General features: G+C 36.5%; 1 protein-coding gene across 1 annotated transcript; it reads right to left on the bottom strand.

Annotated features, from left to right (window-relative positions):
• Positions 1-6,080: 6,080 nt before the first annotated feature.
• LOC139697376 (chymotrypsin BI-like) lies at positions 6,081-20,150 on the bottom strand. The gene is made up of 5 exons (XM_071596055.1): positions 20,132-20,150; positions 13,226-13,436; positions 11,405-11,571; positions 9,382-9,480; positions 6,081-7,006 (listed from the first exon to the last, which is right to left on the bottom strand). The coding sequence occupies exons 1-5, from the start codon at positions 20,148-20,150 to the stop codon at positions 6,831-6,833; spliced, it is 672 nt and encodes a 223-aa protein (XP_071452156.1). The 3' UTR covers positions 6,081-6,830.
• Positions 20,151-20,419: the final 269 nt, after the last annotated feature.

Raw genomic sequence — 20,419 nt, 5'->3', positions numbered from 1 at the left:
GTCTTCTAATATTCATGATAGGAAATTTTTATTTTTCCTCAATGAGTGCCAGTACAAATGTCATGTACAAGGTGTGATCAAAAAAAGACAAAGAGTGATTTTATAACTTGTTTATTTCGACGGAGACAGCTTAATTGAACTTGTCGCCCTCAAAGTACATGCCTTGGCTGACGACACCATTGCCAACGTTTCTTCCAGCTCTGGAATCTTGCCTGGTAAGCCACCTCAGAGATCCTCTTCAGGTCTGCCGTACAATTAGTTTTAATGTCCGCAATAGAGTCGAATCGGGGCCCTTTCAAGATTGTTTTAACTTTGGAAACAAAAAAGTCTGATGGCGCCACTTCTGGAGAGTAGGGTGGCTGTGGGTTCATGGAGGTTCCGGTTCTGGCGAAAAACTCTATCACGGTCAGCGCCATGTGTGAGCAAGATGAATTTTGAACGCGCGTCATACCTAAAGTGTCTGTCAAAATTGCCTGACGGGATCCAAAACTAATGATCACTTCCTCGGCTATCTCCCTAGCAGTTAAATGGCAATTTTCCCGCACCAAATTGACATGGTTGGGGTGTGTCGAAGTGGAAGGACTGTCCCATTCGCGAATCTTCATCTGTCGAGGTTCTGCCCGCTTTAAAATGACTGTACCACTCAAAACACTGGCTTCGATTCATAGCTTCATTAACAAAGACTTGGTGCATTATTCCAAATGTCTTCGTAGCACTTTTGCCAAGTTTGAAACAAAATTTCACACACACATGCTGTTCCTCTAGCTCCTTCATTGCTGTCGTTGCACGCGGCAACGATCAGGTTAAGACACGCACTGCTGCTGCTGCATAATGACTCAACGTAAACAAACACAACACCTCTCGTTGTAGTATTAGATGTGTTGCTAGATGGCGCACTGTATCTCGTTTCGATCTGTTGAATGGTTTGCATAGAATAAAATCAGTCTGGTATTTTTTTGATCACACCTTGTATTTTACAAACCATGTTTCAATACACACCCAAGAGTATATTGTAGCTGATGCCCATGAAATGTTAATTTTTTTAATATGGGATTTGCATATTATATAAGGATATATTTTTCCTTAGGTTGCTTTATTTTAAATTGGTTAGTTCTTTAATGAAATATGCTTCCTTTATCTCATATCCAAATTCTAAAATCATATCATTAAATACGATCACAAGCAGAGCAAATTTACTATGGTACTTGAACAGCTCATAAGAGTCCTGATGAATTGAGTCACAAGCTAAATCTTCCATCCATTTCTTTTTGTACAAAGCATTTAGGAATGTCCTTATTGTATAACTTATCTAGTAATAATATTAAATATTCTGAATTATTCTTACTGATTACTGATTCTGTTCTGACTTATTCTCGCCATTAGGTTTCCTACAGCCAATACTTCGAGTTGCACCCTTTTTTGAAGTTCCTTTCTCTTTTAGAAATGATTAAAATATTACTTTTTTCCTTTCAGAAAAACAAAGTCAGTAAACTTTACTGTTCCAGTCATCAAAAATAAAATAGAAAGGAAAAGTCAAATTTTTTCTGCATCTGAATTATAATAAATGAAATTAATGTAATTTTAAATCTTGCATCAAATTGATGATATAGTTAGAATACAAGAATTTCACTATCTATTCTTTAATGTAAGTATTATTGTCTTTTATATCTCTCATACAAGCTATGTGATGTTTTGTATTGCGGCATTATCTATTTTATTATTAAATTTTTAGAAGTTAGGAACTATTGTGCGCCTTGAAAGATTTGTTACTCTAGAAACTATTTCAACAATCTGACTAACTTTCTTATTGTTCCATTAAATGCTTCTACAAACCATTTCTTCAACCACCTTCCCTGTTTTATCCTCTTTAGTCTGATTTTACTCTTCATTTTTACTAAACTACAACCTAAATCCACATCTGCTCCCAGGAAACTGAGCGAATTGATAATGCCTGCATGCAAGGATTCCATGATATGACCTCGGAAGTCTTGTCTCTCCAAGGGCCATGTTCATTAATTGCCAGGACTAATACTTTGTTCTATGTTCATCATTGTTGCATGTAATCATTTTTTGAATAATAAAGACACAATGATATAAAGAAAAGGGGTTATAACACATGTATAGGACAAACATAAGGTTGGTTGGGAAGGTAGAAGGGTGTCACAAGAAATCATAGTCAATCACTTTGGACAATGCACCACAGTGCCCTAGGTTAAAGTCAACATTTAAATACAATTGTATTTTCCTTAAAGTAAAGCACAGAGCAAACTAACTCAGCATCACTGTGTTTAAACTTTGGCTTTAACCTCATGGACTGTGGTAAAATGCTGTGACTATGACTACTTGTGATATTGCATGCAAGATAATTCATTGTAGGGTTCCACGTGGTTAGGTAGGAATAATGCTGGTGATATTGGATAGTAAGGTTTATTGCGGCGACTTAGTACGAGTACATTATGGAAGGTCCTCGATGAAGCGACTGACGGACTCGATCTGGACACTACGGTGGATGCGCGCACACTACTTGTGCGGAGTCATTGCTGCCAGGCCATTCTGGTCATTACCGCTCGGCCCTCTAGGGCAATTGCAGACAATTGAGAATCGAGGCGCGAGCGCATCGTCGGACAAGTGAGAGTCGAGGCGCGAGCGCGTCGTCTGTCGCTACAGCACCCCCTCACCAGTGACAGTGGTTATCCTGGAACGAAAGAGAAGGAAACGAAAAGGGGGAAAACAAAACAATGGGAAACTGGGTCCGGAGCGGTGGGGACAGCTCTACGTTGAAAAGTCTCTCAGATGCGCTGGGAAACGGACTCTCCTTCCGGAACGGGTTGCTCGCCCCTCAGCTGGGCGAATGGGAGCCTGGGGTGTCGGCGCTGCATGGGGTGCCGGTGCTGTCTGAGGGGCTGCCTGGTTCGCCAAAGGAGCTCTCCATGCCACTACGGGTGTAGCCGTTGTCGGTGATAACTGGGTAGGGGATGGTGATCCCTCTGCTCCGTGTGGAATCTCACAGGCGATGATGAAGGCCGGTTTCAGGCGATCTATGGATACTCGCCTTTCTCGGCCTCGGATGCGAAGCAAATAAAACTTGCTCTCCCTTTGAAGTACCTCAAAGGGTCCTTCGTATAAAATGTAGGGTTCCACGTGGTTAGGTAGGAATAATGCTGGTGATATTGGATAGTAAGGTTTATTGCGGCGACTTAGTACGAGTACATTATGGAAGGTCCTCGATGAAGCGACTGACGGACTCGATCTGGACACTACGGTGGATGCGCGCACACTACTTGTGCGGAGTCATTGCCGCCAGGCCATTCTGGTCATTGCCGCTCGGCCCTCTAGGGCAATTGCAGACAATTGAGAATCGAGGCGCGAGCGCATCGTCGGACAAGTGAGAGTCGAGGCGCGAGCGCGTCGTCTGTCGCTACATTCATCACTACATATTATTCCTTTAAAGTTGATAAAAATTAACAGCATAATAGGATGCCTCCATAACTTAATAGTTTTAATCATTCAGCGAGATATCAAGGGATCTTGTTTTAATCCTGGTTGAGGAAAATGATTTTAACACTGTGAATTTCTTACACTTCAACCAGTTTTGTTTTGCCTTCCAGTAGGATGCACATAGTAGTGCTAAGATGTGCATATTTTTGAGATTTTATTAACTCATTTACTTTTTCTGTTGCAATGGCTGATGTTAAAGAAAGGGCAGTTGTCCACCCTTATCTCCAAAGTCTGACCCCACATATATCTCCAAGACTAACAGACTTTTGTTGATAATTTGGGGATATAGAGTTTGATGACCCAACCTGGTCAAAATGTTGACTAATTGGCTGTCTAGTTGACTATTCAGATTCTCATTTAAACTGTGGTTGCCTTCCTCAACCTATTATCCTTTAAAAATGTCATTAGTTGAATGAATGGTTATATGGTGTCAAGGATTTTTTCATGCATTAGAGTTCTAGCATACGGTTGACCAGATTCATATGCTTTGAGGGTTTATTCATCGTAATGATTTTCCCCACCAATCCTATTACCCTGACTAAACTGCTGGGCATGTGGACACATATATTTTTATAATATTTTAGGTTAAAAAATATTAATTCAGAGAAGTGACGTGTCATAATTGATGTTATGGTTAAGACAAGCTAGGTGTATACTCTTGTCTTGTAAACAAAGCATTGAAATCGCCCATTAAACATTTCAACAAAGCCCTTGATTTTGAATATTTTTTGACATAAAATGGCACCAGGTACCTTTACAAATATATTAATGATTACACAAATTGCATGAACACATAAAAATATATTATCTGATAAGTATTATTTTAATTTCATTCTTCATAATACAGAGATTGTAATGTATCTGGAAACTTTAGTTATGCATGAAATACTTGATTAAAGAATAACTATTTTTGGATGACAATATTAGAGTTGGCCTCAATCCAGTCAAGATAATGGGTGACTCGTGTAAAAACAGATGCAATACCCTTTTGGCAGCCATTTGAAGCCAGGAATGACTGAATACCAATGATAACTTTGTCTTCTGACACCAAAGGTCCTCCATTATCTCCCTGTAAAATTAAAAAAAATTCGATATATTTAAGTAATTGAAAAAATGAGTCTTTTATTCAGGGCTTAAGTTAAGGAGTTCCATACTATTATTTCCAATGATGTACTAATAAATGGTGGTTTCTGTTTTGATTCCAGGGCTAGAGTATTGGACTACTGACCGGAGGGCCTGAGTTTGATTCCCAGGTAAACCTCTCTGGGCACCCTCAACTCCACCCAAGCGATGTCATTTTTTGGGTACCAAATCTTTCTGGGAAACCACAGGGAAAGTAACTGGCCTCCCTACCCTGATGTGTAAATTTCAAATGCCATTGGGCTTAACACAGGGTGAGCTCTACCATTAACTACCAAACCAACCTTCATATTAATTGCTGTGTTTATGGTTTACTAATAAATGGTTGCTGAAGTGTGAAAACATTTTTTTTAAAGTTATCAGTCTTAAAATAAGGTTATTAACTATGGTGAAACGTTGATTACATGCACATTATCTTTTTTTGCAGTTTAAGCAAAAGCTAAAGCTAATTCTGAATGGGGTAATAAAAATTGAATCTCAATTATTATTCATACTTTTGAGTTCTTTCTACTTTTAAAGGCAAATTTCTTTTTCTTAGGTATGCGCCAGTCATTTTTCTGAAGACTTCCATGATATATAGTAATTCAAAGCTTCATTCTTCTTTTGTGACATTCATAAGTATTGCTGACACCAGTATCTGCCCAAATCCTGGAAGCCTCTTCAAGTCAAAGTGATTTGCATTGTTTGGATGCTATATGCAGTGTTTAATGGCTGGTTTTAAACTGCCTGATTGAGTGTTTTGTATTCTGGATTTCCTGAAGCAGGCTGAGGGGGTGTTCTTGGGTGAGGTTTGATTACCCAACTTTTACCAAAGTGGTCAAATGAACTCGAAGTGGTCAAATTACCCAAAGAGATTGGATTGGGTGAGCTCAAATCGCCCTTTTCCACACCAAATTAAGTACATATTCATCCTCCCTGTTGAAATTCTCCTTATTCTTCATAATTTCTGCAATGATTCTGGGAAAAAGAATGCCAACCCCCTTGTCTTGTTGATTTCTATTCAATGTCTTGGTTTACACCATGCAGGCTTTGCAATTGCCGAGAGGTGGAATTGTTTATTTTCTTTAGCCCTCCGATGTTCCATAATTGTGAGCAGTATTACTTTCCATGTTTGACCATTGGATTTCCCATAAGTGCATTTCATCTCATATACTCATTTGCCCATAATATTGGGTTGTTCACCAAATTATTTGAGAGTGTTCATCATTCAGTCCTGTCCCGAAATTTTCTTATTGGGAACCCATAGTTTTTAATTAATCATAGTTTACAACGACCTAGAAACCATTGCATAATGCAATTATGTGAATATATGAGAGAGAGAGAACTCACTGCATATTAATGCATGAAATGTACAGTACAATTTTTTATCCCTGCATCAAATCTTTGTATTGAAAATATTTAGGTTTATTGCATGAATATCACATTATATATCACATATTGTTCAGTAGTATCCACAGTTTCATATTACCTGACTGGGTATGTCATGGATTTAATATGTATTACCAAACAGATGGGTCTCAGGGCACTGTTGCTATGCATCAAATTTCTACTGTATCTGGTAGCAATATGCCTAGCATCATAGCCTCTCTTAAAACTAACATTCTCCAATTAATTTATGTAAATTCAAATACAATTCTTGAAGTTACTGACTAACATTCAGAGTTCTGCATCTGGAAAATCTGCATAGTAGTTTATATTAGGAAATCATTTTTATGAGGGGCAGTCAAATGAAAACCTAATTGATGAACACAATAGATCAGTCTGTGCACCAACGAGTACATAACACAACAACTTCGTGCGCCTTTGGGTTGTCACTATGCAGTTCTCCTACCACAGCAATGTCAGTATCAATATGTAATAACAGTGTTGCCACTATTTGTGACGACTGTGTTATGGTAAGAGTTCAGTTTCATTTGACTGCCCCTTAAATGACAGAGTTCAATTAGGACCGTTGATAATGTAGATAAATGAATAAAATGAAGAGAAAGACTGAAATTAATTTTTAAAATGGAACAAAATCAATGTTTGAATAATTAATTGAGATAGTGATTTTCACTCATCCATGTAGAGCAAAAATTTTCATGTTCACACTATTTCCAGATTGAGAAGCATTTTTAAACAATAGTTTATGATTTTAGATTATTATTGATGGCTAGTAACAAAATAAGTACCTACTACCGTGAACTATTGAATCATTGTTTTATCATCCACAACTGTATTGTACTTACACTGCAAGTGGATTTTCCATCTGTTGCATCAGTGCATATATTTCCTGGTCCAATATTATCTCCCCAAGAAGATGTGCATTCAGCCTCACTTATTACTGTCACTGACACAAATCTTAGATCTGTGTTAATTGTTGTATCATCTGTGGAGTTTTCATAAAAATATTAAGATATATTTCAATAAAATAATAATAATAATTATATGCCATAACTAACTTTAAGTTTGATAAATACCATTTTAATGTACATAAAAACCTCATTTGCTAAAAATAAATACATGCAGTTTTCCAGAAATAATATTTGTACATATTCACAACTCAGATTTTGATGTGGGTACCTCATGTTCAGGCGAAGAAAAAGGGAATGCTCATCAGTGAACCAAGGCTCTAATGAAATGCTCATCATCACTTTTATCTCAAGGAAACAGCTGCAGTTCTCTGTAAAACTGAGCTCTTACCTCCCATCTGATTAGAATGTTAATTTGAACATATTATGTTAAATTCTCTTTGTGAAAAATGCATTATACTGAATAGCCAATTTCATTCCCAAGCGTAAGTTTAGGCTTGCATTCTCTAAACCCAGATCTTCATTAAAAGTCTTTATGTTGAGCCACTTATGCTCTACTATTAAGGATCATAAAATTGGCACCATTTAGGGAAATCTCACCTCAAAAGTAACCAAGTTCATATTAGAGTGTAATCAAAATTGTGACTTCAGTGCAAAAGTGCTTCATATTCAAATCAAAGGGAAGAAAAAAGACGGCTTGGAGCCAATAGAAATCATGAGTATGAAACAGAATATTCCTCTCATAAAGGAAGTTATACAAGTCTAATCCTTCCCTCCTTCCCATCAGTTTCCTTTAGTTTTCCCTACCTCTCCACCACATAATCCGATCGCCATAGGTATGCTTACGAACTGATGTATGAGACATCACCTGTGACTAAGCAATGCCATGACATAAATCCTTCCACCTTGGAATATAATGCAAACCCCAATGCTTTTAGATATCTGTTTATGAATCCACATTAGTACATATTATCACTCTAATTGCAACGAACTATATTTGTCTACAGTATTTGCAATCAATATGATGTGTTTCATACATGTCCCAAACATGTCTTTTAGGAACTAATGAACAACATTATCATTTCATTGTCAGCTTCCTATTACAACCTTTATCCCCTTCCCTGGTCCTTACTTAACATCTTCATTTGACAATCCCAATCACCACCCTACTCCTGCTCCCTATACTTCCCAATATATATAGTTATATGGTAAACCCTTTATATGGTATACTTCCCATATTAAATGCAGTTGTAACCACTTTCTTAACCTGAAGATAATATTTATTTTTTTCACATTAGTCCAAACACAGCACTTTGGCCTTTATGTTGGACTTGTGGCAATAATATAATAATAGAAACAATAACAAACACCCATGCCCTGGATGGACAAAAACCCAACTAGGCGTAAATTGAATCTGGCTTGGCAGGCAAGGATGTTACCCCACCACCACATCAAAAACTGGATCATGAATAAACTATTTTATTTGCTGGAAATAGTATATTCTCATTTTTAACAAATATTCATGAATTCCACTCAATAATGCTCATATCTCTGGAATTTGTTCTAAACCTTACATTAAACCGTTAATTTAATCAATTTTATTTACAAATATAGTTTTTCTTAAACTGACTTTTCAATTACAGTCAGCACTATTTGTCCTTGTTCCATCGCAAAAAATTACCACCATAAAATTATTAGAAGGATATAGCATACCATTCTGATATAGATATCACAGTGATGTTACTTCCACATCTTATAATGATATCAGTGATATCACTATGATATATGCATCATAAGGCTCCCAAATACCCACCTGGTGGTAGTCATTTTTTGCTGGGTGCATTGCAAAACATGATCACCACTACCATTTTAAAGCCACTGTTAAAGAATCAAAAAAGATGTGCATATGCACCATATTCTAAAACTGTTTCATTATATGTATACAGAAGTATTCATCAGAATGATTTCCATTTGAAATTGCAAATTTGCAAACTTTTATCAAACTCAAATTTGTTGAAAATAAGTGTCTAGGAATGAGAAATGAAGAATGAGTGGCTTCTCGCTATGTATACTTCACTGAAAAAAAATTCCTTAATATTCTATGTTTTTGGTTTTGTAAGGTACTAAAGGTACCCGGAAATAATTGAGAAAAATGAAAAAGTTTCAGTAGTACTTGTATGACAATCAAGTTTCTTTCTTTATCCCTGCACCAATTGCATTCTTAATCAAGTTTAGCAAAGCATTCATTCATAATTGTATTATTAGATATTTAATAAAAAGTGTCAGTAACATATATCTGCATAATGGCCATAGATGAGGTATTCTTCATTATTAAACCTTTTTAAAATCTTTTCAATCTCTTGAAAAATGCTTTTCAGTGATTTTTTAACAGTTTGGATATTTAAATGCTTGAGTCTGTCAGGGTACAAAATAACTATATTAAAAAACGTACTATCTGAAGTTTGGCCCCAACCAAGTGCTGTAGCATTAGTCCCAGTTAAGTCTTCTGTTTGCATGGAGTATTTTGGTAGGGTGATTGGCTGTATATATTCTGAGAATAGAAATATATCAAATTAGAATCACATATCATATACAATGTGCTTTTATACATCTTACCCAAAACTGTTTAAAGAGGTTTTTAAACCCAATTATGCTTTATTATTAGGTAATCTACCGTTAAGGTAGGTTTTGGGATGGACATAGCTACTAATTAAATATTTTGTGACTCCTAGCAAAACACAACATCCTACTCTACATCAGGTCCCTCTTCATCTCTGAGTATTTTCTTCCTCCCTTCATCCCGTCTAACATCCCTATCCTGTTCCTTCCCTTTCCTCGTTTGCCTAACATTCTCCCCTCTATTACAGTCTTCAACATCCCGCTGCCGGTAAATACCCCCTTCAGCCACTTTTCCTGCCTCCATAGGATTGCTCCCAACAAACCCCTCTCTTCGCCCACCATACCAAGTGCTTCCTCATTTGTCTTCTCTGTCCATTTCACCTTCTCCATTCTTCTCCACACCCACATTTCAAAAGCCTCCAGTCTACCTCTATCATCCTGCTTCAGTGATGATGTTTCTGTGCCGTACATAACTATGCTCCATTTCAAAGTTTAGACATGTTTCTTCTTAACATCTTTACTCAACATCCCTGTCATCAACTCCCTCCTCCTTGTGAAAGCCTCTTTGCCTAGCGCAATTCTTCTCCTTACGTCCCTACTACTTTGACTGTGTTGGTCCAAAACACTACCGAGATAAGTAAACTGTTCTACCTACTCTAGTTTTTGCCCTCCTACTTTAATGTTTAGCTTAGCCTCTTTCTTTCTAGAGAATCACACAACCTTTGTTTTATTAATATTGATTCTCATCCCATGCCTGTCGCACTGAATTTCCAATTCACTCAGCAATGCTTGCAACCCCTTGGCTGACTGACAGACTAAAGCTTGGTCATCAGCGAACCTGATTTTACGAATTCCCCGCCCACTTTCATTCCTACCTCCAGTTCTTCCCATGCCTCTTTAATCATTTCCTCTAGATACAGGTTGAAAAGCAACGGTGATAATGGGCAACCATGCCTTACACCTCTTCCTAACACTACCCATCCGGACTCCCCATTCCTGACTCTCACCTGAGCAGTCTAAGACATGTACAGATAGCGGATTAGCCTCCTGTCCCTCCAATCTATTCCTATTTTCTTCAATATAATCATTAGTTTTTCCAAATTCACTCTATCAAACACTTTTTTGGAATCTACGAAACAGGCAAATACCTCCTGGTTGTGTTCTATATTCCTCTCGATTACTAATCTCATTACTGCAATGGCATCATGCGTACCTCTCCCCTTCCTAAACCCAAACTGGTCAACCCGTAAGTAATCATTTGCCCTACTCTCTATCCTTTTGTTAATGATCCTTAGAACAACTTTAGCTGCAAGGGATATCAAACTTATTGTCCTGTAGTCCTCACATGATGTAGACTTTACCTTTTTCGGAATAGGAACTAACACGGATCTCACAAAGTCTTCCGGCCAGATTCCTTCCTCATATATACTATGAATCAGCCTATATAGCCTCCACCTCCCACATTTTCCTATACATTTCAGTAGTTCCGTAGGAATGTTATCCAACCCCATGGCTTTATTTAGTTTCATCTCCCTTAATGCCCTTTCTATTTTATCGTCGAGTATGCCTGGACCTAAGCTATCTTCCTCTACGTCATGTTCCTTTTCTATGTCTAACTTTGTTGGTCTAAGTTCTTGACTATACAGTTCTTCTATATACTCCTTCCATCTCTCTTGGATCTTTCCTGCGTCAACTATTACCTTACCCGACTTATCTCTACCTGTTACCATAAATCTTTCCAATCAAGCATTATTTATGGTTTAATATTTCTTAACAAAGCAAGATGAAATTATGACAGAACTGGAATGTATTTAGAAAATGTTTGAAAATATAAAAAATTAAATTTTAAAACTTACCATTCAATCCTATCCTGTTTCTTAACTTAATTAATGCGATATCATTTTTAAAAGTGTTTGGGTCAAAATCTCCATGAGCAATACGGTTTGTGGTGTCAACAATCAAGCGATCCACCTCATCATCCTGCCAGTTTTGAGCTCCAATGTAGATTTGAAACATGGCAAATCTGTAATAAATAACTTTGACTAACTACCTAAAGATTGGATTTGTTTGAAAACCAAGAAGGGTGTTCATTAAACAGTTCATAGAGTTCATGGAAGGAGTACAGAAAATAACTTGGATCAAAAACTGGTGAATACAAGGTGATTATATGCCTATCAAGGCATGTATGAGTCTTCTATTTTAACTTCAGCAAGTATGTGCTTGAAAAATACATATGCATACATAAGAAAGCATATTCAGTATACACTGATTTGGTAAAGTCTTAAAATAAGGTACACAGAGAAAATTTATGGGTGGTTTTGAAAGAATTGGAGGGATGAGCAGTTCTTTAATGCTATGGAAGCTATTTGTGATAATAGTTGGGCAAAAGTGAATGAATGGTTTGAATTAATTGTAGTATGAAATAAGGAAGCGTAATGATTAGAAGACTAAATGTAGCATCTATCCTCCTCTACGGCAATGATCTTATAATGCTGGATGAGAGCCCAACAGATCTACAAGGAACCTTATATAGCATCAGGGAGGTAATGATAAGAACAAAATTATAAAAACATTGGTAATTGTGGTTGATAATGAGGATGAATACATAGTTGGTGTAAGCAATGATAAAATTGAACAAGTGGATGATTTTGTGTATCTTTGTAGAATTATTGCAAAAAATAATAGGATAGATGAAGAGATTAAAAGTCATGCAAATGCTAGTAAGAAAGGTTGTGCTATTAGTTGAGAGTATATAAAAGTAATTATTTGTCTAAAGAGACAAAAATGACTGTGCATACTCCTCTAAATATTATTTTATGGAAGTACGATAGTACTTGGGTAAGCCAGGATAAATATTATTTTTGAATGAGTTCTGTGTTCATTAAGTGCTTGGGAAGTGGTCACGATGAAAGTAGGAGACAGAATGAAGAAGGAGTGGGTTTTGAATGAATGTTGTTTTGGATTCATTAGTAGTAGACAACTGTGAAAGAAGTGTACTATGCTGGTATAGTCATGTTGAGAGAATGAACAAGAGTTGAATTACCAAACAGATATGTCAGAGATGGGTACATTATTTGTGAGGAAGAGATTGCCCAAGAAAGCCAATAAGTCTCTCAGGACAAGAAACATATTGTGTCACTGGCACATGAAGAACATGTGTGAATGTAAATGCTATAGAGATGAAAGATATATGCCAATGCAAGGAAGTATGGAATGAATAAATAACTAAAAAGGATCAAGTTACTTAAAATAACTTTAAAACAGGCTTTTTTGACTTCGCCTACTCCTAAGCGGAACACAATTAAGGGTATATATTTTTGTAAAATATGAACTACATGATTTTTTAGCATGTATAATTTATAATAAGTTTAAGTTTCACAGTTATAATAATCATTCCATTTACCCAAGCTTTTTGTCAACGAACTATAATGAAATTTATTTACCAAAGTTGAGATTGCTACTTCTCATTACCCAAAAAATTAGAAATTGTTTAGGAGAACTTATCCAAAAAATAAGGTGATATTAATCATAAAAAAATAAATTTTTGAAAGATCGACCTTCAAACTAGGAAATAAACAATGAGAGAATATTAATTGGTATGAAAGGGCATTAAAATATTCTTATTTTAAGAATCTGTTGGTTGGAATTATAGCCCTCTCCACATCTTTTTTCCTCACCCATAAGTACATTCTGCAGCAGTTAGAATCCATTCATCGGATATAAGAGAACCACCACATATGTAGGAGTTGTCTACTTGTATTAATACAGTCCATGGAAATTGACCACGAGTAGCTACTTGGCCTCCAGTAATGTGCAATTCAGGGCTCATATAAGTATCATCTTCTTTAGAGCTTGATTCAGCTGAAATATCTGATATTTTGTGAAAACCTGTAAAAAGTAGAAGATACTGTCTTAGGGTTTCTTATATTATTTTGCCAAGTTTTTCAGACATGCTCTATTAGATTTACTAGTATATTAGATCTGAGGGTCTGAAAAGATGTGATCCTTGAATCTTTTAATTATAAAAAAATATCCTATCAAAAGACATATTTTAGAATTCAAATAATTGATTCAAACTTCTAAGATTTATATGATTAGGTTGTGTATTTTTGAACATTATTATGAAAAAATGGTTAATTGAAATTAATATTGTGGAGTAATTTCTCATATTATACTGATTTAAAGCAGCCAGAAGAGAGTGAGGTAATTAAAGTTTGTATTATTCATTAATCTAATTTGATTATATTATATTACATATCAATAGTGACTCATTCAGTCCTAAGTGATACATATTTCCATTGCAATAAATTTAGATTAGCTATCAATTTACCAAATTATCTACATTCCCACTGTTTAAATTATATGTCTGTAGGTAGTTCAAATGGTAATCCTAATGCATATTTTGTCATATACTTCACCTAGCCATGGGTTGTGACCACTGAGAGGTGGGTCTGTCTTATCCACATGCCCATTTAAGCTCTGTGGAAAAGAGGAGATAGTATTTGTATATTTTGTAACAATGGGATAAACATTTATATGATATTTATATCAGATTACGGATGGAACGAGGAGAACTAAACAGGTCCCTCCAATATGTAAATTTCTAGGAATGATGGTTTAACAAAATTACGAGGGCATCATGAGTTCTCAGGCACAGATGTAGATACTGGAAGCACCAATGCCAGGTCAGTGACTATAGAATGGCTTGCCTACTGAATTGGGAACTGGGAGAATAGTAGTGGATACAAAGCAGATGGAGCGATAGAATTTTATTGATAGAAGTGAAAGTAGATCTCAGTTTAGTGGTAATCTAGGTGTCCTTGCCAAAAAGTAGTCACTGGGAGGGAGAATCAGATAGTTTGAATGACTAACTAAAAGAAATAAATTGAGATGTGGCAGGAAGTATACACTTCATGTAGAAGGAGAATTGGTCCATATGAGTTGGATATGGAAGTGAGAGGAAATCAGTAGAGGGAGGAGGGAGGTGAGGGAATATGGTTTAGAAATTATGAGTGATCAATGAGAGAGATCAATCAATTGAGTTTTGCATAAGAAAAAATAATTATGGACTTTCTCTTGAGTGGCAACCTTCTGTAAGGCTTTGAAAAGTGGGAATGTCTCATATCAAGGTTGAAGTGCTTATTGATGAGGTATTTTTTTAGTCTTCCCAAGAAGTTTTATAATGATACCATATGACCAATAGCTGGAGCAATGGGTACCAGGCAGGGCTGCCACAAACATATGGAATTGGCCCTAAAAGCAGCTTGAACACTGTGTCATGGTGTGTGCATGTTGAAGTCCATTCCTCCAGAGAAGGCTCATGCAGGAGTTGATGACCACTGCATGATATCAGGTTATGTATGAGGTGAAACCTAATGAAGTGGCAGGAGATGACAAGGCCGAGAGCTGAGATACAATCTCAGGACTCTAAATTTTAAAAAAATGTGGCCAATAGATGGATAATTGATGTATTGTGAGTTAACATTATAACCCAAAATTTCTTTTTTTATATTTCTATTTTGTTTGTCAATTAGTGATTGTTACTTGATTTTAACTTGGGAACAATTGTTGTTAATGGATTATTATTGCAAGAGAAAAGAGAGAGAACTTCTGTTCTGGAATCTGGAAGGTTTTATTACATAAAAACCTTTGGAGTATAAAGTGATACTGAATGTCACTAATAATCATTGGGAGAAAACAATTGAGTTTTTTATGAGAAACATTTAGAAATAACAAATGTTTCATTAAAAAATTATCAAAGACATAAGTACTCATCTTAAATGATGGGAAAAATAAGAAGGTACCTGTGACATTACCATTAGATATACGAGGGTCATCCGGAAAGTAGTACCCGTTCGTGCCGCATGAAGTGCTGACGACGCGAGTAGCCGCTGGACGAGGTCAGATAGCTTCAGTGGCTTGTCTGCCTTCTCTGAGCCAAGTTGCGTGACGCTAGCATTGCCTGTGTTGTTTCTGTGATTGTTTACAATGTTTAAAAAAATTGAGAACGCCGCCAGTTGTGAAGTGAGGGCAGTGATTAAATTCCTCAATGCAAGAAACGTTCGCCCATGTGATATTCATCGCCAATTAAAGGAGGTGTATGGAGACAATGTAATGGACGAGTCGTCTGTTCGGCGGTGGTGTCGCAACTTCAACATGGGGAGGGGGAACACACACGACGATGAGCGTTCGGAGAGACCGTCTGTCATTACAGACCAACTGGTGAGCTCAGTTGACGAATTCGTGAGGAACGATCGGCGCGTCACAATTGATGACATCTGTGAGCATTTTCCCAATGTTTCTCGAACAATTGTTCATGAAATTGTTAAACACCATCTGCATTATGCAAAAATTTGTGCAAGATGGGTCCCTCGCGTATCTCAATGAGCTGGCGGCGAAGGACTATGCAGCAGGAATACAGAAACTTGTCACACGTTATGACAAATGCCTTAATTTGCTTGGAGATTATGTTGAGAAGTAGTTTAAAGTATCCTCTTTCAAATAAAATTTTTTATGTTTGTTAATATTTACTTTTGTGTCTTTATTTCACGAACGGGTACTACTTTCCGGATGACCCTCGTAGATTTGGGAATAGTGTCATTGACTCCCAGCTTTCGGGAGGGGGATATCCAATTCAGTTCAGATTTGTCAGGAGGTTTGGAAGAGTGCAAAAGCATAATGTTGAAGATTTAGAATGAAGAAAAGGGAACTATTAATAGGAAAATTTTCTAAAACATCAAAGTGAAAATAAGGGAATGGGAACTGTGAAGGAGGGGCGGGAGGGTCTCAAAAATGGAAAGCAGAAATACCTAAGGATAAAATAGGTATTGTGAACACTAAGGAAAGGCTATTGATAACAAGAAAGAAGATTAGGAGGGTCAAAGAGAGAAAGTAATAGAATATTTAAACATAGAATTGGTGAGAGAAAATTTTGTGTTATGTATGAAATAAAAAAAACTTAGGTGCGAAACCAATTGGGCCAAATAAATATGATGGGAAGATCAGTGTAAGGAAAAGGAGAAATTTCTGAGGCAGGGAAATGTAAATCATTCTGCAAGAAGGTTAGAGGATTGTCAGTAGGTTACAAAGGAAAAACTATACCAAAATATGAAATAAACCTGGAAAGTTATTAACAGAATATAAAGAGGTGAAGGTAGAAAGCATATTGACATGGAAGAATTGTATGGTGAAAAGATTAAACCAAACAGATTCTTGGCAAAGGAATGTAATGAAGGCGAGGCTAGTTTATGCCTTGTAATACTAGATAATTAGATTGAAAAAGTTCTTTGGAAAATGATCATACAAGGCTGTAGGAATAGATAGTATCTCTGCGGAAATGCTAAGAGTTTTGAGAAAAATGGAAGGAAAAGATTGTTTGGACTTAAACAAGCATTTACAAGGAAATTATTTGCCAGAATGTTTCACTGGATCAGTGTGAGCTCCCACCCCAATAAATAGTAAAGCAACAGTATTTTAGGGCTATGAGACAATAAGTGGGTGGTCGCATGTGGTAAAAGTACTGAGGTCATCAATAGAACATTACTTTACAGCATGAACAACAAGGTACATACTAAAAGATCAGTTTGATCTAAGGAAGGGAAGGATTTTTGGATGCATGGGGATAGCGATGCCATTGTTGTAATGTGAATATTCATAGAAAGGAATGGTGAAACTTGTCGATTGCTAAGCATAACGATGTGTCCCCTGACATAGTGTTTCTTTGTGCATTTTTTTCTTACCTATTGCCTAATTATATATTTGGGATGAATTGTGTGGTACCCAATGATATTGAGACAGTTGTGGTAAATGAGAAAAGCAAAATCTGGAAAGACTCCTTTCTTATCACAGGGCGACTGGTGGTACCTTAGCCAGGCTGAACTGATTATGACCGTGGATGCAAAATAAAAGATCAAACTCTATATCTGACTGTTTAACTGAATATCAGTGTCTGTGGTGTGAACTAAGGCAAGAGAACACAAATTACTCTTTAGACACAATTGCTCTAACCACTAGAGTACTCAGTGGTGGCATTGTGTAATTAATTATGAATTTTAAGTGTATCACAGCCTGCAGTGGAAAAGTAGAGGCAGTCACAGAGCAAAATAGATGCAGTTATATTGTGTATGCAAAAGATCGTACTCTCTATGTCCCTTGTTCTGCTTTATCACATGAGCATAACAGGGTATTCGCCAAGTGAAATGCTACCCCACACCAACCAGAATCTCCAACTGACTGAGAGATATTTGAACAATCAGGAAACTCTAAAATGATAAAAGTTCATTCTTTAGTGCATGTATCATCTTTTTCTCAAAAAGTAAACCCGCTTCTGTTATTCATCAGTTTGATAGATGAGTTTGTTTTAAAGAATCAGGCTCATAGACTTGATAGTGAAGAGTGTACAGTTCTTTTGCATGTTATCAAAGAGTAATGAATATCTTGGGACAGCAATGGTCATTCAGAGATCTATTTTCACAACTCTGAGTAATCTGTGAGTCAAATTAATTGCATTACACTCATTATTGGCAAAATATTGATATCCTGTAGTCATCATGAGTATGAATGGTTCTTCTTTGCCTAATAATAAAATAAAAAAAGCTATAAATTAGAATAACGTGATATTGTTGAAAGTGAGAGCATTAGGGGTCTTATGTGATTTGATATAAAATATATATGTAAGGTTAAAATGATGACATAGTGTAGATCAATGAGTAATGCAGTTGGGTGGGAAGATACTCTAAAATTCAGGTCAGATAGAACAAATGTCTGTTAGTTAAGGCTATTATTGTGATCAAATATTGCAAAAAACAGAACACCAAAAACATGCAGCAAATTTGATGTGACAAACAGAAAATGTTTGAAATTTAGATGAGCATAAATAGGGATATATTAGAATACCTGGGACAAAGAAATCAGGAGGAGTATAGCAGCCTTCATGGTGATAGTTAAAGTCAAGACTTCTCACTTCTTTCTCTAATCAACTGCCAAATATATGTCCGTTATCAGGCTATGGATAGAATTGTGGGTAAAAGAAGAACTCACATGTGGAGAGGGACCTGATAAGATTACCACTTTGAATTATCTTTTATTATTACTATCAGTATGATTATTATCCCAAATCAATCATTTGTCAAGGTGAACCGATTTTTGTTGCTTGTGACAAGAGATTGAGTTTTTGATATGGAAATAAAAAGGTCTCAGCATTATTCTTTTCATATCATATAATTATATTCTAAACTAAAGGGATACATTTTTTAGATAAAATTTGATTTCTGTGCAATTCTACTTCACTTGAAGTTTTAAAATTTTTACATAAACAGCTTCAACTTTATGTGTTCAAGAATCCCCTATTGTCTTTTTGGGAATCTTTGGTTGACCAAATTCGAAGGGTCTTATTAATTTGAAAAAGTAATTAGAAGTATGATGGGAGTCTCCTATTGTACTCACTGCTGGCCTGATATGTAGTAAGTCTGGACCTAAGCTATCCTCATCGATGTATACGAGGTCTATTCAAAAAGTATCGCGACTTTTGAGTTTTTTCAAAAATTATTTATTTATTCATGAATGTCTATTTTGCCCCCTTCAAAGTAATCCCCATTAGATATTATACACTTGTGCCAATGTTTTTTCCAATCCTCGAAGCACTTCCAAAAATCATTTTTTCTGATCTCGTTCAACTCCTCCTTCGATGCAGTCTTTATCTCGTCAATAGTAGCACAGCATCATCCTTCCATAGGCCTCTTCAGTTTTGGGAATAAAAAAGTCACTGGGGGCCAGATCTGGGGAATACAGTAGCTGGGGCATCATTAGTGTGTTGTTTTTGGCAAAAAATTTGCACAAAAGTAATGATGTGTGGACAGGGGCATTGTCATGGTGCAAAAGCCAATTTTTGTTCTTCCACAAATCCAGGTGTGTGTGGTGGATTGCTTTACACAAATTGCACATAATTTGCTGGTAATATTCCTTATTTACCATGCTACCCTGTGGCAAGAACTCATGATGCACCACCCCCCTGCAATCGAAGAGAACTGTAAGCAAAACTTTCACATTCGACCGAACTTGGCGCCCTTTTTTCGGTGACTATGTTGACAACACTTAGAAGCATTAGTTTTGTTAAAAATTTTTACGATAAAACGAAGTGTCACCAAAATGCTTATGGAGTTGGGGTGGGAATCATTAGAAGAGAGACGATTCAATGCAAGATTGAAATTACTAAATAAATTCAGATTCGCATGTTTCAGCACCGAGATCTCACAAATTATTCGCACTCTTACATACATTGGTCACTTGGATCATGTATTTAAAATTCGGGAAATAGATGCCAGAACTAGCAGACTCGAGGACTCCTCCTTCCCATAGATAATACAGGATAGCAACTGCATGGTTATAGATAGCAAAAATTCCTCTTGCCACCCTCAGCATCTAGGGAATAATTAGTTCTTCTCAATTGCATGCTCTTTCACTAACCTTGTGTGTTTTGTTATCATAACTCATTCTTTCCAAATGACCTCATTAGTGTTCTGTTCATCTGTTTTAAGTCCCCTTTTCAATCCATCATCCCTCTCCATGGGGTATCTGCTCATTACCTGCAACATTGGCTTGCATTTCCTGCCTGTCACTGTCTCCTCGGGGGGGAGAGTGTTTTGTGTTGCATGTACATGTGGTGGTGGAGTTATGCATTCTTGCTTGTTGTGCCATGGCTCAAGTGTTGTTGGATGGCTTTAGTGCTGCATCCTAGGGTGCAGTTGTTTGTTGGTTTAAGGTATATGTGTTTGCATGAGTTTTGGATGGAGGGTTTTTTGCATGAGTGTGTGTGCTGATGTGGGTGTAGTTTTTCATGTTGTTGTTTTTGCATATGGTATTGTTCATTTTTA

The sequence above is a fragment of the Hetaerina americana genome, unplaced genomic scaffold (assembly GCF_022747635.1).
Source record: "Hetaerina americana unplaced genomic scaffold, ioHetAmer1.1.p SCAF_74, whole genome shotgun sequence".
Classification (NCBI taxonomy): Eukaryota; Metazoa; Arthropoda; class Insecta; order Odonata; family Calopterygidae; genus Hetaerina; species Hetaerina americana.
The sequence above is the reverse complement of the archived record's forward strand: the minus strand, read 5'-3'. Positions and strand labels throughout refer to the sequence as shown.